The sequence below is a fragment of the Netta rufina genome (assembly GCF_964035555.1).
Source record: "Netta rufina genome assembly, chromosome: 4".
Classification (NCBI taxonomy): Eukaryota; Metazoa; Chordata; class Aves; order Anseriformes; family Anatidae; genus Netta; species Netta rufina.
Window position 1 is genome coordinate 34,138,153 of NC_140127.1, and position 18,681 is coordinate 34,156,833.

The 18,681-nt window shown below is 46.1% G+C and overlaps 1 protein-coding gene across 2 annotated transcripts in view; it reads left to right on the plus strand.

Annotated features, from left to right (window-relative positions):
- Positions 1 to 2,109: 2,109 nt before the first annotated feature.
- The window catches only part of NR3C2 (nuclear receptor subfamily 3 group C member 2), a gene marked incomplete at its 5' end in the record, with an annotated part of 201,358 nt that continues 184,786 nt past the window's right edge, over positions 2,110 to 18,681 (plus strand). The window contains 2 exons of one of the 2 annotated variants that reach the window (XM_084285696.1): positions 2,110 to 2,236; positions 5,442 to 7,203. In XM_084285696.1, coding sequence (XP_084141822.1) covers positions 5,444 to 7,203 — 1,760 coding nt within the window. Of the gene's footprint in view, positions 2,237 to 5,428; positions 7,204 to 18,681 lie in introns of those variants that run through there. The other variant, XM_084285695.1, reaches the window with a different exon arrangement.

Genomic DNA, 18,681 nt, shown 5'->3' on the forward strand with positions numbered 1-18,681 from the left:
TGAGGTTTCTACTGAATTTGTGGAAAATCTGTGAGCATCTTGCATGTGCTGGGAAGGGTGCTTTATCCTTCCAGCAGCCATCTCTGGGTGTAACACAATGGGAAAAAAAAAAAAAATCAAACATTTGGTATATTGGATATATTCCCTCAACTTTATTTTCTCTCTCCTTTCTGCTCATCAGCAATAATAATAATCGTGCCACACTAAGGCTGAGACTGCCTCCAAGCATTTCAGATGCCTTTTTCATTTACACCTTTGCCCTGAAAAAAAGAAAAATAAATAAATCAAACACACATGAATAGCAGGAAGAGTAAGACAAAAGAAGCGCAACCCATCAGCCAAACACCCCGCTCGTATAAATTGCCATAAGGTAATTGTGCTCGGCACGGCAGCTCTCAGAGCAGCCGAGGTGCTCGGGTGCTTTTGGCACCCCTGGGATTTGCTTTGTGCGGAGTTGCAGGGAACTTTCCTCTGCCCTGGGACTGCAGCTTCCACGCCACTGGAGGCGGCTCTGCCAGATTAATAAATGATCTGTGTTCCAAAGCAGCTGTATGACACGAAAGGAGTAAAAGGAGAGAGAAGAGAATTGCTCGCATTCTGTGTTATAATACGTCTCGGTAGGTTCCTCCTTTTTAGCTACATTCTGGCTAAAAATAGAGCGCTAGTGTAGGCACAGTGAAATATGATTTGCTTCCAATAATATAGCAAACTAATTGTGAAATTAAGCTACTGAATGCGCCGTTATCTCGAAGTCTGGCCTTAGCAGCACTTTATGCTTCCCCATTTAACATTTATCAAGTTACCCGCAAACTTTGACGGATGCAAACAACAGCTGATAAAATAATCGCCTTTTTTAAGGCCCCGGTCCTACCGAGGCTTTGGCACAGGTAACGATCCCTCTCCGCGAGCGGTCCTTTTGCATGTTTAAACACTTCACCGAGGGCATTAAAACACGGCCAACTTGCCCTCCCTCCGACGCTTCACTTTTTTTTTTTTTAAAGATGCTTCAACGAAGAGACATTTAAAGCCCCCAACTCCAAAATAATCGGCATTCAGGCAGCGTAGCCACCAGCGAAATATTAATTGACGAACCCATATCGATGTTAGCGCTTTTTAGTTTTTTTTTTTTTTTTTATTAACGGGGAAACGTGTTGTTTTTGTTTTTTTTTTACGTGCGCATTTTTAACATTTTTTGACGAAATCGGGGACGGATTCGCTGCTGACCCCGAGGGCACGCCGCTAGGGGGGGGACAAGGAAAAGGGGGGTCCCCGCGTTTGCCGCCAGCCCGGCGGAGGGGAGGGGGGGGACCGAGCTCGGCGGGCGGGGGGGGCTCCTCCGCCGCCGCCACCGCCTCCGGGGCCGGGAGAGCCGCTCGGCCGGGGGAAGGGCGCGGGGAGACACTCCTCCTCCCCCGCCGCCCGCCCTGCCTCCCCGCCGCCCGCCCTCCTTCCCTTCCTCCGCCGGCTCCGCGAACCAGGAACCGCGGCGGCGGCGGCGGCGGCGGCGGGCTCGGTGCGTGAGAAACCCCGCGGCGCCGCTCCGCCGGGAGCCGCCGGGAGCCGCCGAGAGCCGCCGGGAGCCGCCGGGAGCCGCCGGGCCGGCCGGGCGGCGCGGGAGGGGGCGGCGCGGCCGCCGGGCGCTGCGAGGGGCCGGGCAGCACCGGGGAAAGGGGGGGGGAGGAAAAAGTTTACACCCTCGCCACTCTCCTCCCTCCTCTTCCTTGGTGGCGCAGATGGGAGTTTTACCTGGAATGACATAAGTTTGGCTTTTTTTTTTTTTTTCCCCTCCCGTGGCTTTTTTAATTTTTTCTTTGAGGGTGTCTCTCTCCCCCGTCTCCCCACCACCACTTTCTTTTTTTTTTTTTTTTCTCCTCGAACCCCCCGCCCCCGTTCCCCGCTCCTGGAGGATCCACCCCCCGCTCCCCTCCGCCGGCGGGCGAGGGTGTGACCCGCGGGAACACCCACCCACCTAGGCGTCCATGGTGGGAGCTGTCCGCCCAGCCGAGCCCAGCCGCTCCGAGGGCACCCCGCCGCCTGCCGCAGCCCCGCTCCCACCATTTCCTCCGCACACTTTTTTTTTTTTTTTCTTCTCCCCCCTCCCTCTTTTTTTTTTTTTTCCCTTTTTTTTTTTTTTTCTTTCTGTCATCGGTGCCGGTGCAGGCTCGCTGCCGGATGGTTCGCTGGCAGTAGCCGGGGGCCGTGCCTCCTCCCGCCGCGCAACCATGTCGTAGAGGAGGTGAGTGCGGCGCGGACCCTGCGCGGGGCGCGGAGCGGGGAGCGGGGAGCCGGGGGCCGGCTGCCACCCGAGCCGGCGGATCCAGGTCACGGCCGGTCCCGTCCCCGGCGGGGAAAACTTCGCAGGAAGGGCACGGCCATTGCTCGCCGGGGGAAGCGCCGAGGCAGCCCCGCGGGGGCTCCCCGCCGCCTTCCCCTCCTCGTCCTCGGCCGGTGCCCGATTTCGGGGCACGGCGCGGGGATGGGCGAGGCACGTGAGCCCCGAGCCCGGCCGTGGTCGCGCCGTCGCCGCCGATGTGATACGGAGGGCGAGCGGAGCCCCGTCCCCGCTGCTCCCGGGGGATGCGAGCCGGGGCCGAGGTGCGCGCAGCCCCGCGGCGATGCGCGGCCCCCGCCGCCGGCTGCGGGCGGGACGCGGGGCGCTGCGGGGGCCGGGGGCGAGGGCTCGCGGAGCGACTTGGGACCGCGGGCTCAAAGTTTGCAGGGCGCTTGCAGGGGTTTTGGGGGGGGGTCGGGGTTTTTCTCTCTTTTTTCCCGCATCTCCGCGGGAAGGGGGCAGGCAGCCCGCGGGACGCCGTGCCGGTGCCGGGGCAGCGCGGCGGGACGAGCCCGGCGGCGTGTAGAGGACGAGTCCTTGAACCTCGGCGCTTTTTTTTTTTTTTTTTTTATTTTCCCCCTTTCTTTTTCCCTTTTTTTTTTTTTTAACCCATCCCCGCACCGGCTCCGCATGCATATTCATGCGCTGCTGCCCGACAAACGCGGAAATCCAGGGCCGGCGCAGAGGCGATGCCCGGCCCTGCGGGCACCGGGCGGGGGCGGCCGCGCCCCGCACACCTCCACCTGCCCGCGGGGGGCCGCCCCTGGGCGCGGGGGGCCGGCTCCGGCGGGGGGGGCCGCGGCGGCCCCTGCGGCTTTAAGGAGCCGCGCCGCGCCGCCTGTGTCGCAGCAACTTTGTATCAGTCATGTCGCCCGGCGGATGAGTGACGGCGCCGGGCGGCCAATGGCGAGGCGGGCTGGCCCCCGCCGCGCGGCGGGCAGCCAATGGGGGCGCGCGGCGGGCGGGCCGTCAACTTGAATTTATCTGGGCATGTGACATGTTGTTAAAGGACTTGGCACCGGGGGCCGTCCCCTCCCGGCTGCCGCGCCGTGACACCGGGCGGCGCGCCGCGCCTCGGCCGCCCGGGCAGGGGCTGGGGCTGGGACCGGGGCTGGGGCAGGGGCTGGGGGAGCCGCCCCGCCCCGCTCCGCCCTCGCTCCCTCCCGGCAGGAGGAGGCGCCCCGCCGCAACAGGTACCCAGCCCGGGGACCCCCGGGGCTGTGAGGGGCGCAGCCCCGCAGGGGGGGGTTCGGGTGTTGCGTCCCGGCGGAGGGGAGCGCACAGGGCCGCCCTCGGGGGGAGCCGGGGTGTGGGGAGCCCCGCGGAGCCCCCCGCTGCTCGCAGCCTGGGGCCGGGGCGAGCGGTGCCGGCAGCCGCCGCGCTGTGCCCGGTGAGCGGCGCGGAGCCCAGCACAGCCCCGCGGGGCTGCCTCCCCCGGCCGCTTCCCGGGATGCGCTGGCCGAGCGGCGCCGCTCGCCCCGGCAGCAGCAGCAGGGGAGCGGGAGGTTTCTTTTATTTCTTGTAATTCTCTCCCGCGGGGTGACCCAGATCCCGGGCTGGTAAAGTTTCGGAGCGTGCCCGCCGCTCGGCTCCGCGGCCAGTTGGAGCTTTGCTGCTTGTTGCTGCTCCTGCTGCTGCGGGAGGGATCGCCCGCCTGCCGCTGCCGAGCGCACGCACCGGGGTCGCCTCGGGCCTGGCCCCGCAGCTGCCCCGCGCACCGAGCTGCTGCCGGGGCTGTCAGGGTTAAAGCTGGCTTGCAGCTCACACCCTCCCCGTAAGCCTGAGAACCGAGTCCCCCCCGGTTTTTCAGAAATGCTGGTCACCCGCAGCTGCAGTTGATTTCTCTAGGAATTAGGCTTGCTCAGCACTTAAATCGGGGGTAAGTGATTATCCGGGAGGGGCTTTCTGTGAAAGCAGGCGCTCCCGGCTGAAAATTTTAGGCTAGGGGGATGTGATTCGGTACACGCAATCGTCTTCTAATAAAACTTGCCCCTGAGGGCAACGTAGGTATAGGGCCATAGTGCTCAGTAAGGGCAAAGAAGTGTTCCAGTCTTTCCCTTTAAGTTTTTTTTTTTTTTTTTTTTATGTGTGCGTGGTTTTGCTTAAAAATTGTTTATAAGTAGTGTTAAGGCAATGAAATGCTGTTAAAATTGGAAAATTAGTACTTTTTGAAAGGGGAAAAATCTTTGCATAATGTTGGTATCACAAGTAACGGTGGTTAAGTTTCTGCAGTTTTAACAATCTGATGATGAACTAATTCCTGCCAAGAAAAAAAAAGTTGCTGTTACCTATACACAATTTTCAGAATAATGGAGAATATTTTCAAAATAATGCATGACCACTCAGAAAATGGGCATGCATCTTGCTCCCTGCCTAGGGAGAGTGGCGTGGTGGGCGGGAAGCTTTCTTTAGGACCTTTTTTATAAGAAGGTTTACTTCCCTTTACATATTCCTTTTGCTGGCTGCCATGGAGGTTGGTGGAATTACAGACCCGTTTATTGGTCCTGCAGACCCTTCCTCTTTCTGTGGAAGAAACTTTTGCGATGCTTCTCTCCCCGCTCAGCCCATCCTTCCGCATCCCCTCTGGCGGCCGTATGACAAGCTTGCGTGTCTGTGTAAGGACAGGTCTGTACCCAGCTCCATAGAACTGCTGCTTTCTTTCAAAGCATCATTTCTAGTGCTGGAGGATAAAGAGAAACCCTTGTAGCTCACCAGCCTCTCCTGCTTTGCTGTCCCTGCAACATGACAGTGTGAGGTCTTTGGTGGTGCCGCTGGCATTGGCTGCAGGGTTGTGCTGGTGCTGCCTAGCTGTGCCTTTCGGGGCAAGGCGAGGGCAGGAATTGGGGTCGTTGCAGTCTGCTGGCTTGTTTTCTCTCTGAACCCGTAGGACTGTCGTATCTGTGACACCTTCTCCCCTGGTTTGACTGGAACTGGACAAATGGTTGAGAAGTGATTGATGGGGCGGGAAGTGGGTCTGGCAAGCAGACAGACGGGGATAGACAGAGTGAGCGGATACGCCTTGTTTCCTTAGGAAATTAGGAAATTTCCTTAGGAAATTGCACTGTCCTGTCACTTATTAATTTTACTTTTTTGTGTATGTCTTTGCTAGTTATGGAGACAAAAGGATACCACAGCTACCCAGAAGGCTTAGAGATGGAGAGACGGTGGGGTCAAGTTTCTCAGTCTGTGGAGTATTCTTCTCTAGGTGCTGGAGAGCAGGCTGGTGACAGTAACTATATGGAGATTGTAAATGTAAGCTGTGCTGCTGGCGCTTTTGCAAACAGCAGCACTCCAGGAAACAACAAAGAAAAACCCGAGCTCCTCTCTTGCCTGCAGCAAGACGGCAGTCAGCCTGGTGTTCTGCCCTCCGACATCAAAACTGAAACAGAGTCAAAGGAACTGTCGGCGACGGTGGCCGAATCCATGGGTTTGTATATGGATTCGATACGAGACGCTGACTACCCCTATGACCAGCAGAACCAAGGCAGCCCTGGAAAGATCTACCAGAACGTGGAGCAGCTGGTGAAGCTCTACAAGGAGAACGGCCACTGCTCCTCTCCCCTCCACGGCGCCAGCAGGCCCTTGAGGTCCTTGATGTCGGACTCAGGAAGCGCCATGAACGGCGGTGCCATGCATGCTATTGTCAAAAGCCCGATCATGTGTCAAGAGAAAAGCCCTTCGGGCTGCAGTCCTCAGAACATGACTTCCTCAGTGTGTAGTCCTGCTGGCGTTAACTCTGTGTCCTCAACTACTGCTAACTTTGGGAACTTTGCCGTGCACAGCCCCATCGGCCAGGGAACTCCTTTGTCGCGCTCGCCTAACGTTGAAAACCGGGGGTCAATGTTGCACAGTCCCGCACACGTTAGCAACGTAGGGTCTCCACTTTCTAGCCCTATAAGTAGCATGAAATCACCAATTTCTAGTCCTCCCAGTCATTGCAGCGTGAAATCTCCCGTCTCAAGTCCTAACAATATCACTATGCGGTCTTCTGTGTCCAGCCCTGCAAACGTGAACTCGAGAAGCTCTATTGCCAGCCCTTCCAATGCCAACAACAGGTCCACTCGTTCCAGCCCAGCGGTTAGCACTGTGGGATCTTCAATCTGTAGCCCCATCAACAACTCTCTAGGATTCCCCACTTCCAGCACGTCGGCTGGACCTAGCAGAAGCCAAGAGACTGTTCCCAGTCCAGAAACAAAAGACAAGGGTGCTCAAGAAATCCCATTTCCCAAAATGGAGGAAATGGAGAATGCCATCTCAAACAACAGCCAGATGAACCTCGTTCAGTTCATAAAACCCGAGCCAGACGGTTCGTTCGGTAGTGCGTGCATTGGAGAAAACAGCAAAATAAATTCTGATTCCCCTTTTTCAGTACCAGTGAAGCAAGAGTCCACTAAACATCCTTGTTCCGGTGCCTCTTTTAAAGGGAATCAAACAGTAAATCCTTTTCCATTTACAGATGGCTCATACTTTTCTTTTATGGATGACAAAGACTACTACTCTCTTTCTGGGATTTTAGGACCACCTGTTTCTTCATTTGATGGCAATTGCGAAGGTAGCGGTTTTCCAAATCCAGGCCTCCCTGTGGGGATTAAGCAGGAGCCTGATGATGGCAGCTATTACCAAGACAACAGTATACCATCCTCTGCCATAGTTGGTGTAAATTCAGGTGGACAGTCCTTTCACTACAGGATCGGTGCCCAGGGCACGATATCTTTGTCACGGCCAGTTGCGAGAGAGCAGACGTTTCAGCACTTGAGCTCGTTTCCTCCCGTCAGCACGCTAGTGGAGACCTGGAAATCGCATTCGGAGCTGGCATCCAGAAGAAGTGATGGCTATCCAGTTCTAGAGTACATTCCAGAAAACGTGTCCAGGTGAGCAAGCAAGTTACTGCTTTTTTCTTTCTTTCTTTTTTTTTTTTTTAACAAGTTTTCATGTTAATTAAACAAGATGTGAATTAAAATGGGGGCTGGGGTGGTATTTCTCAGGCTGATGTGTAATTCTGTGTTTGCATTTCAATTCCTATCGTTAGATTGGCTGCTTGCTTGCTATATTTTACTATGGCTTTAATAAAAACAAAGTGATCGCTTTAATATTTAAAAAGAACATATTATATTCTATTGTTATTAGACTTGAAAGTGTAGCTTTAGTATGTTTATGAGCTCTTACTACTACAAATGTTGCTTTTCCCATAATGAGAGCTTAGCAAAATTGCTCTCGTGTGTCCCATAAAGGGTATTCTTCCTTAGCTGGTGCTTGAATGTGTTGTACCTCAGATGAAATGTTGAGATGAGTATAAGACGGTAATGTCAGGAATCCATTTTTGCAAGGATGCATGGCTGTAAGTTTACGCCAGGCTTCAGCTGGTTAAGTTTTAAAACTAAACCTTACAAGCCTGTGGCAACGTATTATTTCTGTATTGTAACTGTAGGAACATTTGGTTTGTATATATAGAAAAATGCCTCCAGAAGGAGGAGGGCTGTTAAAACTTGACGCATTTGAAAGGGATAAATGGATGAACTGATCTCCTTACTTTTGGTGAAAGAAATATGCAAGTGTCCTTTGATTTTGTATCTCTTGGCTGATTCCTGGAAGCACATACTTCTCAAACAAACAGGTGTTCATGTATTTTATAAAGGACACTTAGTTACATAAGCTATTTAATTTCACAGTCAATTTTACAAATTATTAAATGCATCTGGCAACATGACCGAGCTACAGTAGCTACATAGCCTCTTCATGTGTCAAACTGGCTGACCAAGGTTTGTGCTAAAGCTCGGTGAAATAGCTGATAACAGAATTTGCATTTACCTTTCTCAGGTCTTTTCTATTTTTTTTTCTTTTTGAAAGATACACAGCTTCTACCTTATTCTTGGATTGGGGTGATGAAGATGCGTAGCTTTCTCTATTTTTGTATGATTCTAAGTATTTCTGAAAAAAAAAAAGAAATAATGTTGCAATGAAAAACACCTAAAATAATGGTGCTTTGGGGGAGGGAAGACAATCTATTGATCTAGAGTTCACGGGAGGAAAAAAATATTTTAAATATTTGCATTTTATTCTCAGACCCGTTCAGTATCTCTGCAATCTGCTTACCAATTTGCAAATTGTACTTTTTCTTTGTCAATTTCAAATATCATCTGTAGAGAATATACTTCTTAATGCACCTTTCTTAAAATGGAAGGTTTGTATCCCACCTTCGTGTTGAACTTTGCACATAGCTATATATTTGTTATCATCTGTGCTTGGATCAAATGTGCTTTCTGGATGAAGGAAGATGAAGTTATTGTTTTCTAGTTATTTTACCTGATGAAATTTTCATAAATTGCATTATTTATATAGCGGGAAAAGTTCAGCAGAAGACTGATGGGTTGTCTGAAAACAAAGGCCCAGTGTTTAATTGCCATTGTGGATGAGCGCTGTTACTTGGGCAACTAGCTCCTGCCACCCGTGAGAGCTCTCGTATGAGTAAGTGCTGCTCTGGTTGAGTCAAGGTTGTCATCTGCTGCAGGATGTCAGCCACTGCACGGTAAACAGGGAAGTACTGGTAGGAGCAAGGTCATCAATAATTATGTTTTTAATGACAGTTTCTCATAAGGCTTTTGAAGGAGTACCTTCTGATCTGACATAACTCCATGGTAGCTCTTCTCATCTGGTTTGCCTCTGGACCAGTAAATGTATAGTCTGTCATCAGATGTGATGTGACTCCACTTTCCCACCTTTGTTTTCTAAGCTGATACCTTAGTAAGATATGCAGCTGAGTGTAGTTGTTGCTTTTCATGATTATAGTCCTGAAATTTTTAGTGCTTAGAGCAATTACTGCACGCGTGGAATTCTGTTTAGGTGGTGGTGATCTGCAAGGTTGCAACACGTCAGACATCCTGATCTGTGTTCCAGATTAGGACATGTGTCATCATTTCAAATCTTTAACTCAGCCCCATTATTTTACTAAATGTTACTGTTAATCTGCTTGGCAATGGCGTTCTGCTAACAGGTGCAGCAGGGGACCTGTGTGAAACCCTTTCATGTCTCAAAATAAATTAATGTAGAGGTAATCTTAGCAGTACAGATTTGAATGCATAGTTGCCTGTTCAGATATTTGTGTACTAACAAGTCACAGAGGCTTGTAAAAGCTCACTCTTTCTAATGAGCCTCAAATTCATCTTCACTTTTCTCCTTATTCCTGTGCCACATTCCAGCTAAAACCAAGGAAATCATGTTCAAGTTTGTTCATCTTCCAAAGTGTTGTAATAAAACATGTATAGTTCACAGCATGTATTTCAGCTGTCCCATATTGTACCTTTTTGATATGCTTCTGCCTTGCAGCTTACATGGTTGAAAGGCCTGGGTGACCAGGAGTGAAGAAGGTTTTTCAAAATGGCTATTCAGAATGTTACTAGAAATAATTCTCTTTTCCTATTAGAATATCACCTGTTATTAAATTGGTGCTTTCTTGAGTCAATTATATTTGCTGATAGTGTCTAATGAGCATGGTTTACGCATTTAAAATGTCTTGCAACCTTATTGACCAAATACCCACCGTGAAATGGAACATAATTTTTTTCTCCTTTAGTTACTTTTATTTGATGTGGTCAGTTATGGTTATTTTTAAGGTGGATGGTGGTAACTTTGTTTATAACATTGCAATTTGCAGTGTTTGGGGAAGGAGATCTTGTTAAGCAATAATAATAATAATAATAATTCCCCTATTCCTTTTGACATGTTTCTTATGCTAATATGCATGCAGAACATGTCTTTGTCTTCGAAAGATGGAACATGTTTTATTTTTAATAGAGGGTGAATCATACCTGTGTGTCTGTGTATGTAGATCCCCCCGCCCCAACCCCAATGAATGACATTTCTAAGAAACAGTGGTTTATAAAACAAATAATAGCAAAGTGGGCTTGAAAAATAAGGTATGTGAGATCGTGTGATATCGTTGATGGAAATCTGCACTAAGAATCCAAATAAGATTTCGCTTCAAGGTGATTGCTCATCTGAATCAGGGTACGAGCCTGAGACTCATGATCATACCAATTATGTAATTTTCAAAATGGCCCAGGAAAATGTCATGGTTGCTTGAAACAACAGTATAAATTGAGGAGGATGACCTTTCTGCTGTGTTAGTTCTTACCTAAAGCTTTTTCTGCAAATGTGCCTTTTCCCTCTAATTTCCATATTAACTCTTGTATGTACATGTACATATTCACTTTATGCAGCAGTTGTGCAAACCAAGGGCTGATGTGCTTGCTGTGGAGTCTTTGTGGCAGTTGCAATTGGATGGTTTTGAAATCTGGCTAGAAATCAAACTCTTTGTTGCCATTACCTGTTAATGTCACCTTTCCATGCATCTCCCCCAAATCTGCTTTCTTCCCAGGCCAGGAACAGGTGTAGGGTCCCTGCCAAGGAGGAGAGGACTTCTGGAGATGGGTGCATCTCCATGCTGGGGAGATCTGGGAAGACTTTTTCCCTATTCCCATGTGTGATGGGGGTGTGGGGGCCACTGCAGATGCAAGGTATTGCTTGCTGAGACAGGTGGAAGATGAAAGGGAATCACATGCTTTTTTTTCTCATGATTCAGCAACAGCTGTGCTCAATACCTTTCCAAACTTTCACATTACTTTTTTTTTTTCTTTTTAAGTCCAAGTCCTTTTCCCCAATGGCTGTAGGGAATGTTGTACCACTTGCTGATCTGGCATGTATTTTTTCTTGTTTTCTTTCTTTTTTCCTATTACTGTTTTTAGTAATAATAATAAATCTTTCTGATTTTGATTTAGAAGCTAAACAAAAATACCCTCAAACCTATTCTTCCAAGGTGGCATTTAACTACATGTCTTAGCTGGTAGACAGGTCAAAGAATTGAACTGAAAGTTGAAATCTAAGCATGTAATTGAACTGACTGGAGCCTGGGTAGTCTGAAAGGAATTCAAGGTACAAAGTTATACAGGTTCCTAAACAGTTGTTTCTGTTTGCTAGCCTGTCTATCCTGGTGAGGCATGAGGTGTTACCGTTTCAGCAAAGGTTCACTGGTGTGATATAGTGTGGGGTAATTAACACATTTACACAGTATTGTTACTAAATAATAAATTTACTATACTTATTAGTTGTTAGATTTTAATTGTTATCATTCAGACAAGGAGATATCGTGAAATAATGTATTGATATTCTAGAGTTCAGATATGCTAAAATCAGTTGAAAGACTGTCATTGACTTCTTAGGGTTTACAGTCCAGTCTTTGATCCATGTTGACAGTGTTTAGAGACTTCTTACACCTATTTACTCCTGAACGATTCACATGGATCAGGACATTTTTTTGGCTCTGGTGTGCGGTCCAGAGCCTGCAGGCTGGGCTGGGTGGTACATTTGCTGCTCAAAAAAAGATAACAACAACAACGTAGCCTTCATTTATGTGTAACCCTCACCAACTTGAATGGGTGATTCGGTTTAAAATCAGATTTCAGGCTGTTGCAAGTATTTTCTGTAAATAAACTTTTGTGTTAAAAATTATCTAGAATAGTCACTTATCAGAATGATACCTGGCAGAGAGATAAAGGTCTGGTAAATATTATTTTTAGAATTTATGATTGGCCTTCACCTCTGTTTATTTGCTGATGGACTTTATGGGAAAAAGACCAAGCTGTTAAAATATTCTCCGTGCTTTGGTAGGGTTGTTTTCCCCTTTAGCTTCCCATAAGTTTCCTGTGCAACCTTTTTAACAGTGTTTCTTTTATCTTATACACTATAACCTTAAATATGTACTTGTGTTGTTGTTGTTTGTTTTTTTTTTTTTTTTTTTTTTAAATTTAGAAAGTAATACTTGTTTTTTTTTTTTTTTGTAGTTTAATGTATAATTTTATGTAATTTTTAACAGCTCTGGGTGTAATCTTGATATAACAGGAACCTCTAAATGTGTCTTTATTTCTCACTTAAAAAATTATGAGCCTGCATTAATAAATCAAGCCAGAAGGTCTAAAGGTTCTCCTCAGCGTACCAGCATGCATTTAACAGCCTTGTACTTCTTACAGCTTTGTTTATCATTATTTTGTTGAGGGTGCTCTGTTTTGATTTGCTCATCTTACTGAGGAGTTCAAAATCTGTATAAAGTATCTTTTTTAAAAGTTACTGCTAATGATGCTTTATTTTTCTCTTAAATTATACACATAAATTGACTTGTGTCCTAATGGCAGAGAAGTCCGCATTGCTGGAAAACTTGTTCCATGAACGGGCAGATCTTTGAAATCTGTGGAAATAAGAGCTCTGTTCTCAGTCCCTCTGCCATTATCTGCAGTTTGGTTGTTTCTGTGGGGGGTCATAAATCATGTTATATATTACTGAAACATTTATATGGTCAGTTGATACTGCTGAACTTTACAGAACTTGGCTGTTAGAAATTGGTTTGTCATAGGAAACAGTTACCGACTATTATCAAAATAAACTAGCTTTTACATCATGTTTGGTGATACAGAATATCACTGTGATATGATCTCTTGACTGTCTGGAAAAGGGAAGGTAGGATCATCTTTGTGCACAGATGTTTAAATAAGCAAGCAGAAGAAATTTTGATTATCCATATTTTGACAGTATGGGTCCATTGCTTTTAGTGAGGACTGGAAGACACTAATATCTGAAATATTACCGTATAGTCAAATGTTCTCATTGTATGGGATATGCATTGCAGTTATGCAGGTGAGTATCCATGCGGATTGTTGCAGTGGTATCAATAATCATGCAGTACTCATATTGTCTGCAGAGGGAGTAAATTGTTAAGTTCTGATTCAATAACCTGTCCTTATTCAACAAGCACTTAGCATTAATGGAACTTAAACGTGCTCTCAAGTGCTCTGCCCGGTTGAATCAGATTTCTGTGTACGTATTGGTGCTTTGCTGAACTTAGGCTTGAGTAGAGATTGCTGTTGGAAGTCATCTGCGGTTGACCAATATATTGTTTTCAGTGACGAAACATGCTGTTGGGCAATGCCCTGGAGTCTAGTCTGGTCTGACGCTGTTTTTGCCGTTGATTTGGGCATGGTGTATGTGTTATATGCGAGAGCCAGATTGGTTTCCTGATCCAGTTCACTCTGAAGGTCTAAAAACTGACGGGTCAATGCAACTCGGTGAGTGGCGCGGTGTGACACGGGCATGAGAACAAACCCAAGGGACAGAAAGGGAAAGGTGGCTATGAAATATCACAAGTGCGTGTTGCTGCTCAAAGTTAATGCAATGTCATGCTGTAATGTCAGCATTTGTATTTTCAGGGTATGCTTCTCAAAAATAGCTTCTGTTTTTTAACCATAGATGTCTGAATATCAATGTCTGAACATAGCTGTAGAAGCTGGAGTTATAATGGACTGATTTCAATCAAAATCCCTTGGAAAAACAGTGGAGTGTTGTGATTTCAGATTCAAGCCCTGAGAGGTCAGAAAATACTACGGTTTATGATGAACATAGAACCTTGACTTGTTTTCTCATGAATACATGTGACAATATGGTCTGCATAAGAATGATAAAGATGGCTCAATAAGGGAACTAAAAAGGGACTATGAAAAACAAGTATTAACTATGCCTAAGCTTAGTAATTTTATCCGCTCTCACGTGTAGCAGGTCGCTACGCAGTGCTTGGTGCTCAGCATATGAATTACCTGACTTCAGCTGCAGTCTCCTCCAGGTGGAATAATCTGTGGGGAAAAAAAAGCAAGGATCACTTCCATTGCATGCAGCTGCCCTAGTCTCTGCAGCAGTTACTGGGCATATTTGACTGCACCCTAAATAGACCCTTATATGACTTGACTTCTGCCCTGGTACTGCACAATGCAGGGGAAGGTCACCACTTATTGGAGCCATGCTACAGTCTCCTTTGCTTTCCTGCTGGAACCATGTTGGTTTTGCTGCTGGAGGAGACATGCTGACCTTGGAGGAAGGTGTATTTTCTTTTTTATTTATGCCACAGGGGAATGGCTTCATAGGCCAGAAAGTCTCTGATCCATGCCAGCAGATCCCAACATGGTCTGCTTCAGTACCACTACTAGCAGGAGCAACAGTAGTGGCTCTTGGCTTCGTGCCGGGCTGTGCCTGTGCTTAGGAGTTGTTTAAGGACTTCCCATAACACTTTGAAGCAGGGTGCATGCGCATCTTTAATAGTATGCATGCATCTGTTCAGGAGCTGTTTCACAAATTCTTAAGAGTTAATTTACTTACTGGACAAAGTTTTCAAATAAGTTGTCTCTTTAAATAGGAAGTTTAGATTAATATATATATGTGTGTGTATATTTAACCTCAGTTACAATAGATTATTAACAAGAACTACGAGTGCTTAATGATGTGTTTTCTGAAGGGATATGATCTGAGTAGTCTTCCCCTGCTAACTTGAAAATATTGATGTAGGATTAAAAAGAAATAAATAAATGGTGATTCTGAATTCTTAAAATGATATCTAACATCGTTTTTATCTATTCAGTATGTGAAAAATATTTCTCAAGGTAGTGTTTCTTTACTGAGTCGTGTAATAACAGGAGTTTCTAGTCTGTAGGTAGATCACAAGAGAATAACTTCAAGTTGAGTTTTATTTCTTTATCTTAAACTGTGAATTGCAGTCCTGCAATTACATTAGAATGTGTTGTTAGCTGCTTGCTAAATTAAATCTGTGTGACTTTGAAATCTGTAAGCAGCAGTGCTGTGTATTTACTTCAGGGGGAAAAAAAGCTTAAATTTCAAATTTCAGAAAAGCTTAAATTTCAAATGCTTAAATTGGAGGTGAGGTAACTTAGGGCTAATATATGAAGATATTTCTTTAAAAAGAAAAAAAAAGAAGTAAACTTCAGTTGGAATATCTGAACAGAAACTTAATCCAGTATTTGTAATTTTACATATAAGAATTTGTATGCTCTCCGAAGATGCATGGTAATGCAGCTGATTGTGGTTAGTGATAATTAATAATAGATCAAAGAATTGTAGCCCTGAGGTTGAAAAGTAAATTTCAGGCTAATTGCTGAATGTTTCTGATGATTTTTGTATCTCTTCGCTCATTTACATTCTTTTCTAAATGATACATTTTACTTGCATACGGAGGTGTAGTAAGTTTTTGAATGGACTTTCAGACTGAAATTTGGAATGATCGCATTCATTTTTCTATTCTGCTTTTATTTCCTTGTCTGTTTTTGAGAAGTAGTACCCCAAATTTTGAAAAATTATGGCTTTATAAACCACTTTCCCCACAACTTGGCTTCTGAAAAGCGGATTTAAAATTATAAATCTGCCATTTTCATGTGTGTCGCAGTGGTCCGTTCAGTGTGCCTGTTGCCTGTGAGTGAATTTTGATGCTAAACTGGTGGTAATCTTCCCGCATAACTAATTAATTAAATAATGGTAACAACTCTGAATAACTGGGCACTTCTGGGTCTGTGGTAGGAAAATGATGCATTGGCTTATGAGTCCCCCGAATTGTTTTGAGCAGGCAAGGCAGTGCTCTGCTCAATGACCTTTCGGCTGTGCCTTGCTTCTCGGTGGCAGGTTGATGCCACGTAGGAGACGGGGCAGGGGCTGAGCTCCGCCGGCACTGCCCTGCCTCACTGGTGGCTGCGTGCACCCGTGTGCATCCCCCAGAGCTTGCGCAAGCTGGCTGCGGCCGTGTACCTGTGTGACTGCGTCACCCCGCCGTGTCCTCACCCAGACCTGTGCTCCCGGAGCCCTTGGGGAACTCGGGTTTCGCAACCCGTGGGTCCTGGTTTACTCTGGCAGCGTCTGGCCATGGAAAATCAATCATGTTTGTGTACGTGGCTCTCCGTTGGTACTGCTGCGGGTCAGGGAGTGGGGAGGGGGCTCTTTGGCACCCAGTTAGCAGCACACCCTCGGCCTGCACAGCTGGAGGCCAGCCCCAGCCTTCTGCATACACCTCACATTGATACCCTCGAACTGGGAGCAGAAAAGGTGTCGCTTCTGGAAGCAAGCCTTGAGGCATTGAGACAGAGGCTTGAGTTCAGGTAGCTGCCCCAAAAGGCTAGAGGCCTGACTTCCAGCACCACAGAAAGCTGGTCTCCAGAAACTGGTTGTGCATGTCAGTTTTGAAGCCTGTAGTGCCAGGGACCTTGTAAATGAAGGTGGGTGGGAAACTTGCCCTGTTTCCAGGAAGGCTTTATGACCTGTCAGTTTCAGTATTTTTAAATTGAATTAAATTTGTGCTCAAGAGTGCAGTATGTGAGAGCAGTTAGTGAGCTGTTCCTCCAGTGTTAGGTACAGATCTACTTTGCTAGCTCTCACTTTACTATTTTTCAAAGCTGTTTGGATAAATTATTGATAATAATAATAAAAATAAAAAGACTGTACAGATGTTCATTCTGGGATGTGTGAAAACTTTTAGAAAAAAACAACACCACAAACAAAAAAAAAAATCAAGTCACATTTGAAGACAATCAATATAGGATTAAGGTTGGTGTGTCTAAGGATCAAGGTCCATTTCTTTGTGTGTGTTTTTTGTTTTGTTTTAATTTTTGAATATAAAATAAACACACGTCACCAGTTCTGGCCCATTGGGCACGGGATGCTGTAGGTGTCTCTTTCCGTAGCTGGCAGGAGCTGGTGTCCCAGAGCTGGGCACAGTCCTGCGTTACGTGCCGGTACATGCATGATTGTTTGGCAGTAGATCTGCCCTCTGGAGATGCCTGGGTGGATGGGGGAGAGGTGCCATGCCCAGGGGGTGTCCCTTAGCTCTCCAAGCACCCCCAGCCCAACAGGGATGCTGGGGGGATTGTCCCCCAGTTCCTTGGGACTCCCCCACTGTTGGTCACTTGTCCGCTTGGCTTTAGGGTGGGGGAAGGTTTGCAGCATGCTTTGCTTTTCTACTTTTGCTTTAAATTTGTTTGTTTGTTTATCTTTGGGCATTAAGTTAATAATTAAAAACAAATATTGGCAAATAAGCATTCCTTAAGGATTATATAAAGTTAATAAACGTGACTGGCTTGTCCAAATTCAGCACTGAACCTTTGTTGTAGGCTGTCCCGCTGTAAAATGCATTGAGTAAAACAAACATTTCTGCCGGATTAGCTCTGCAAACCCTTTAGGATGCTACCATACTCTTCCTTCGGATGCACTGTAGGAAAATTGAATCATCTAAATCGACTCAATTAGAATTTTTAAATTCTTATTTTAATCTGAATTCATGTAAACTAGCTGGAAGATGAACAAAGTGGGGGTTAGACATGTCAGCTTCTACTCAGCGTATGGAAGTAAATATTGGAAACGGTCCAGAGCTTTATGACTGCTGCCAACTAATGACATAAGATAATGTTGCAATGAAACAATGTACTTGATTTGCACTTGTTTCCTAACTAACCTTTCTGTTTCTTTAGACTGTTTGGAATTTATGTTTTTCAAGATTTGACAGTAAAAAGTAGATTAGGCATTGAAATTTTTGACTGATTAAATATGTAGTAATGACAACTTCAAACTGCACAAGCAGATAATGAGATAAAGGACTGTTACTTCATATTAAACCATTTGGTGGAAGACGCAAGAAGGATGAGTGTTTTGGATGGACATATTATTTTAAAAAGGGAAAAAAATTAGAGGAGCTAATTTATATGGAAATACAAAGTGAAAAGAGCGAGTTGCTGATTTGCTGTTGTTGTTTTTTGTTTTGGTGTGGTTTTGTTGGGACCACAACTGCAGCCATTATAGGTCTGCAAACAGTCTTGTGTTTCCTTTCTAAAGGACAAGAGTTAACTGTGTGTGGAAGGCTGTTAACAAATTTGCTAGATATGTGTCTGCATTTTTATTTGAATCAGAAATGTGCTTTTGAAGTGAATCTTCCAGTTGCCCCCATTTTGTGTGGGGTGGCTGTGGAGTGAAAAAATAGAGACTTCTTAGAGAGCAGTGCCTGACAGAAGTGCTTCAGGAATTGCTTACAGCCCTCCAGCCCCTGATGGCTTCGGTCTGTGTGACCCTACTGGAGCTGCCATGGTCCCCATCCTGCAACACAAGTGGCATGGGTGGAGGATGCTCAGCACCAGCCTCTCCTCGCTCTAGAGCTTTGTATTGCACAATACTATCTACTAATGGTGATGCTGACGCTGTGTTTATTGCGGTTTTCACCTGCTAACTCAAGCATTTGTAATTGAAAAAAGATTGAGTTACAGGCAGAGAAAATTATTCCAGAGAAGAGTTGGAGGCACTATTTTCAGCAGATGTATTTATGGTTCTGAGCTGTATCCAGAATGACCAGAATACCTGCTTACCCTTCCTTCTCAGCCCTTCAGAAATCTTAGAAACAAGTAAATTAAATGCAGGAAGTAGGAAATGAGACTGGAGTGACAAAGAAGATCTATCCTGGTGTTGGTTTTGCTTTGTTTGTTTGTTGCTGA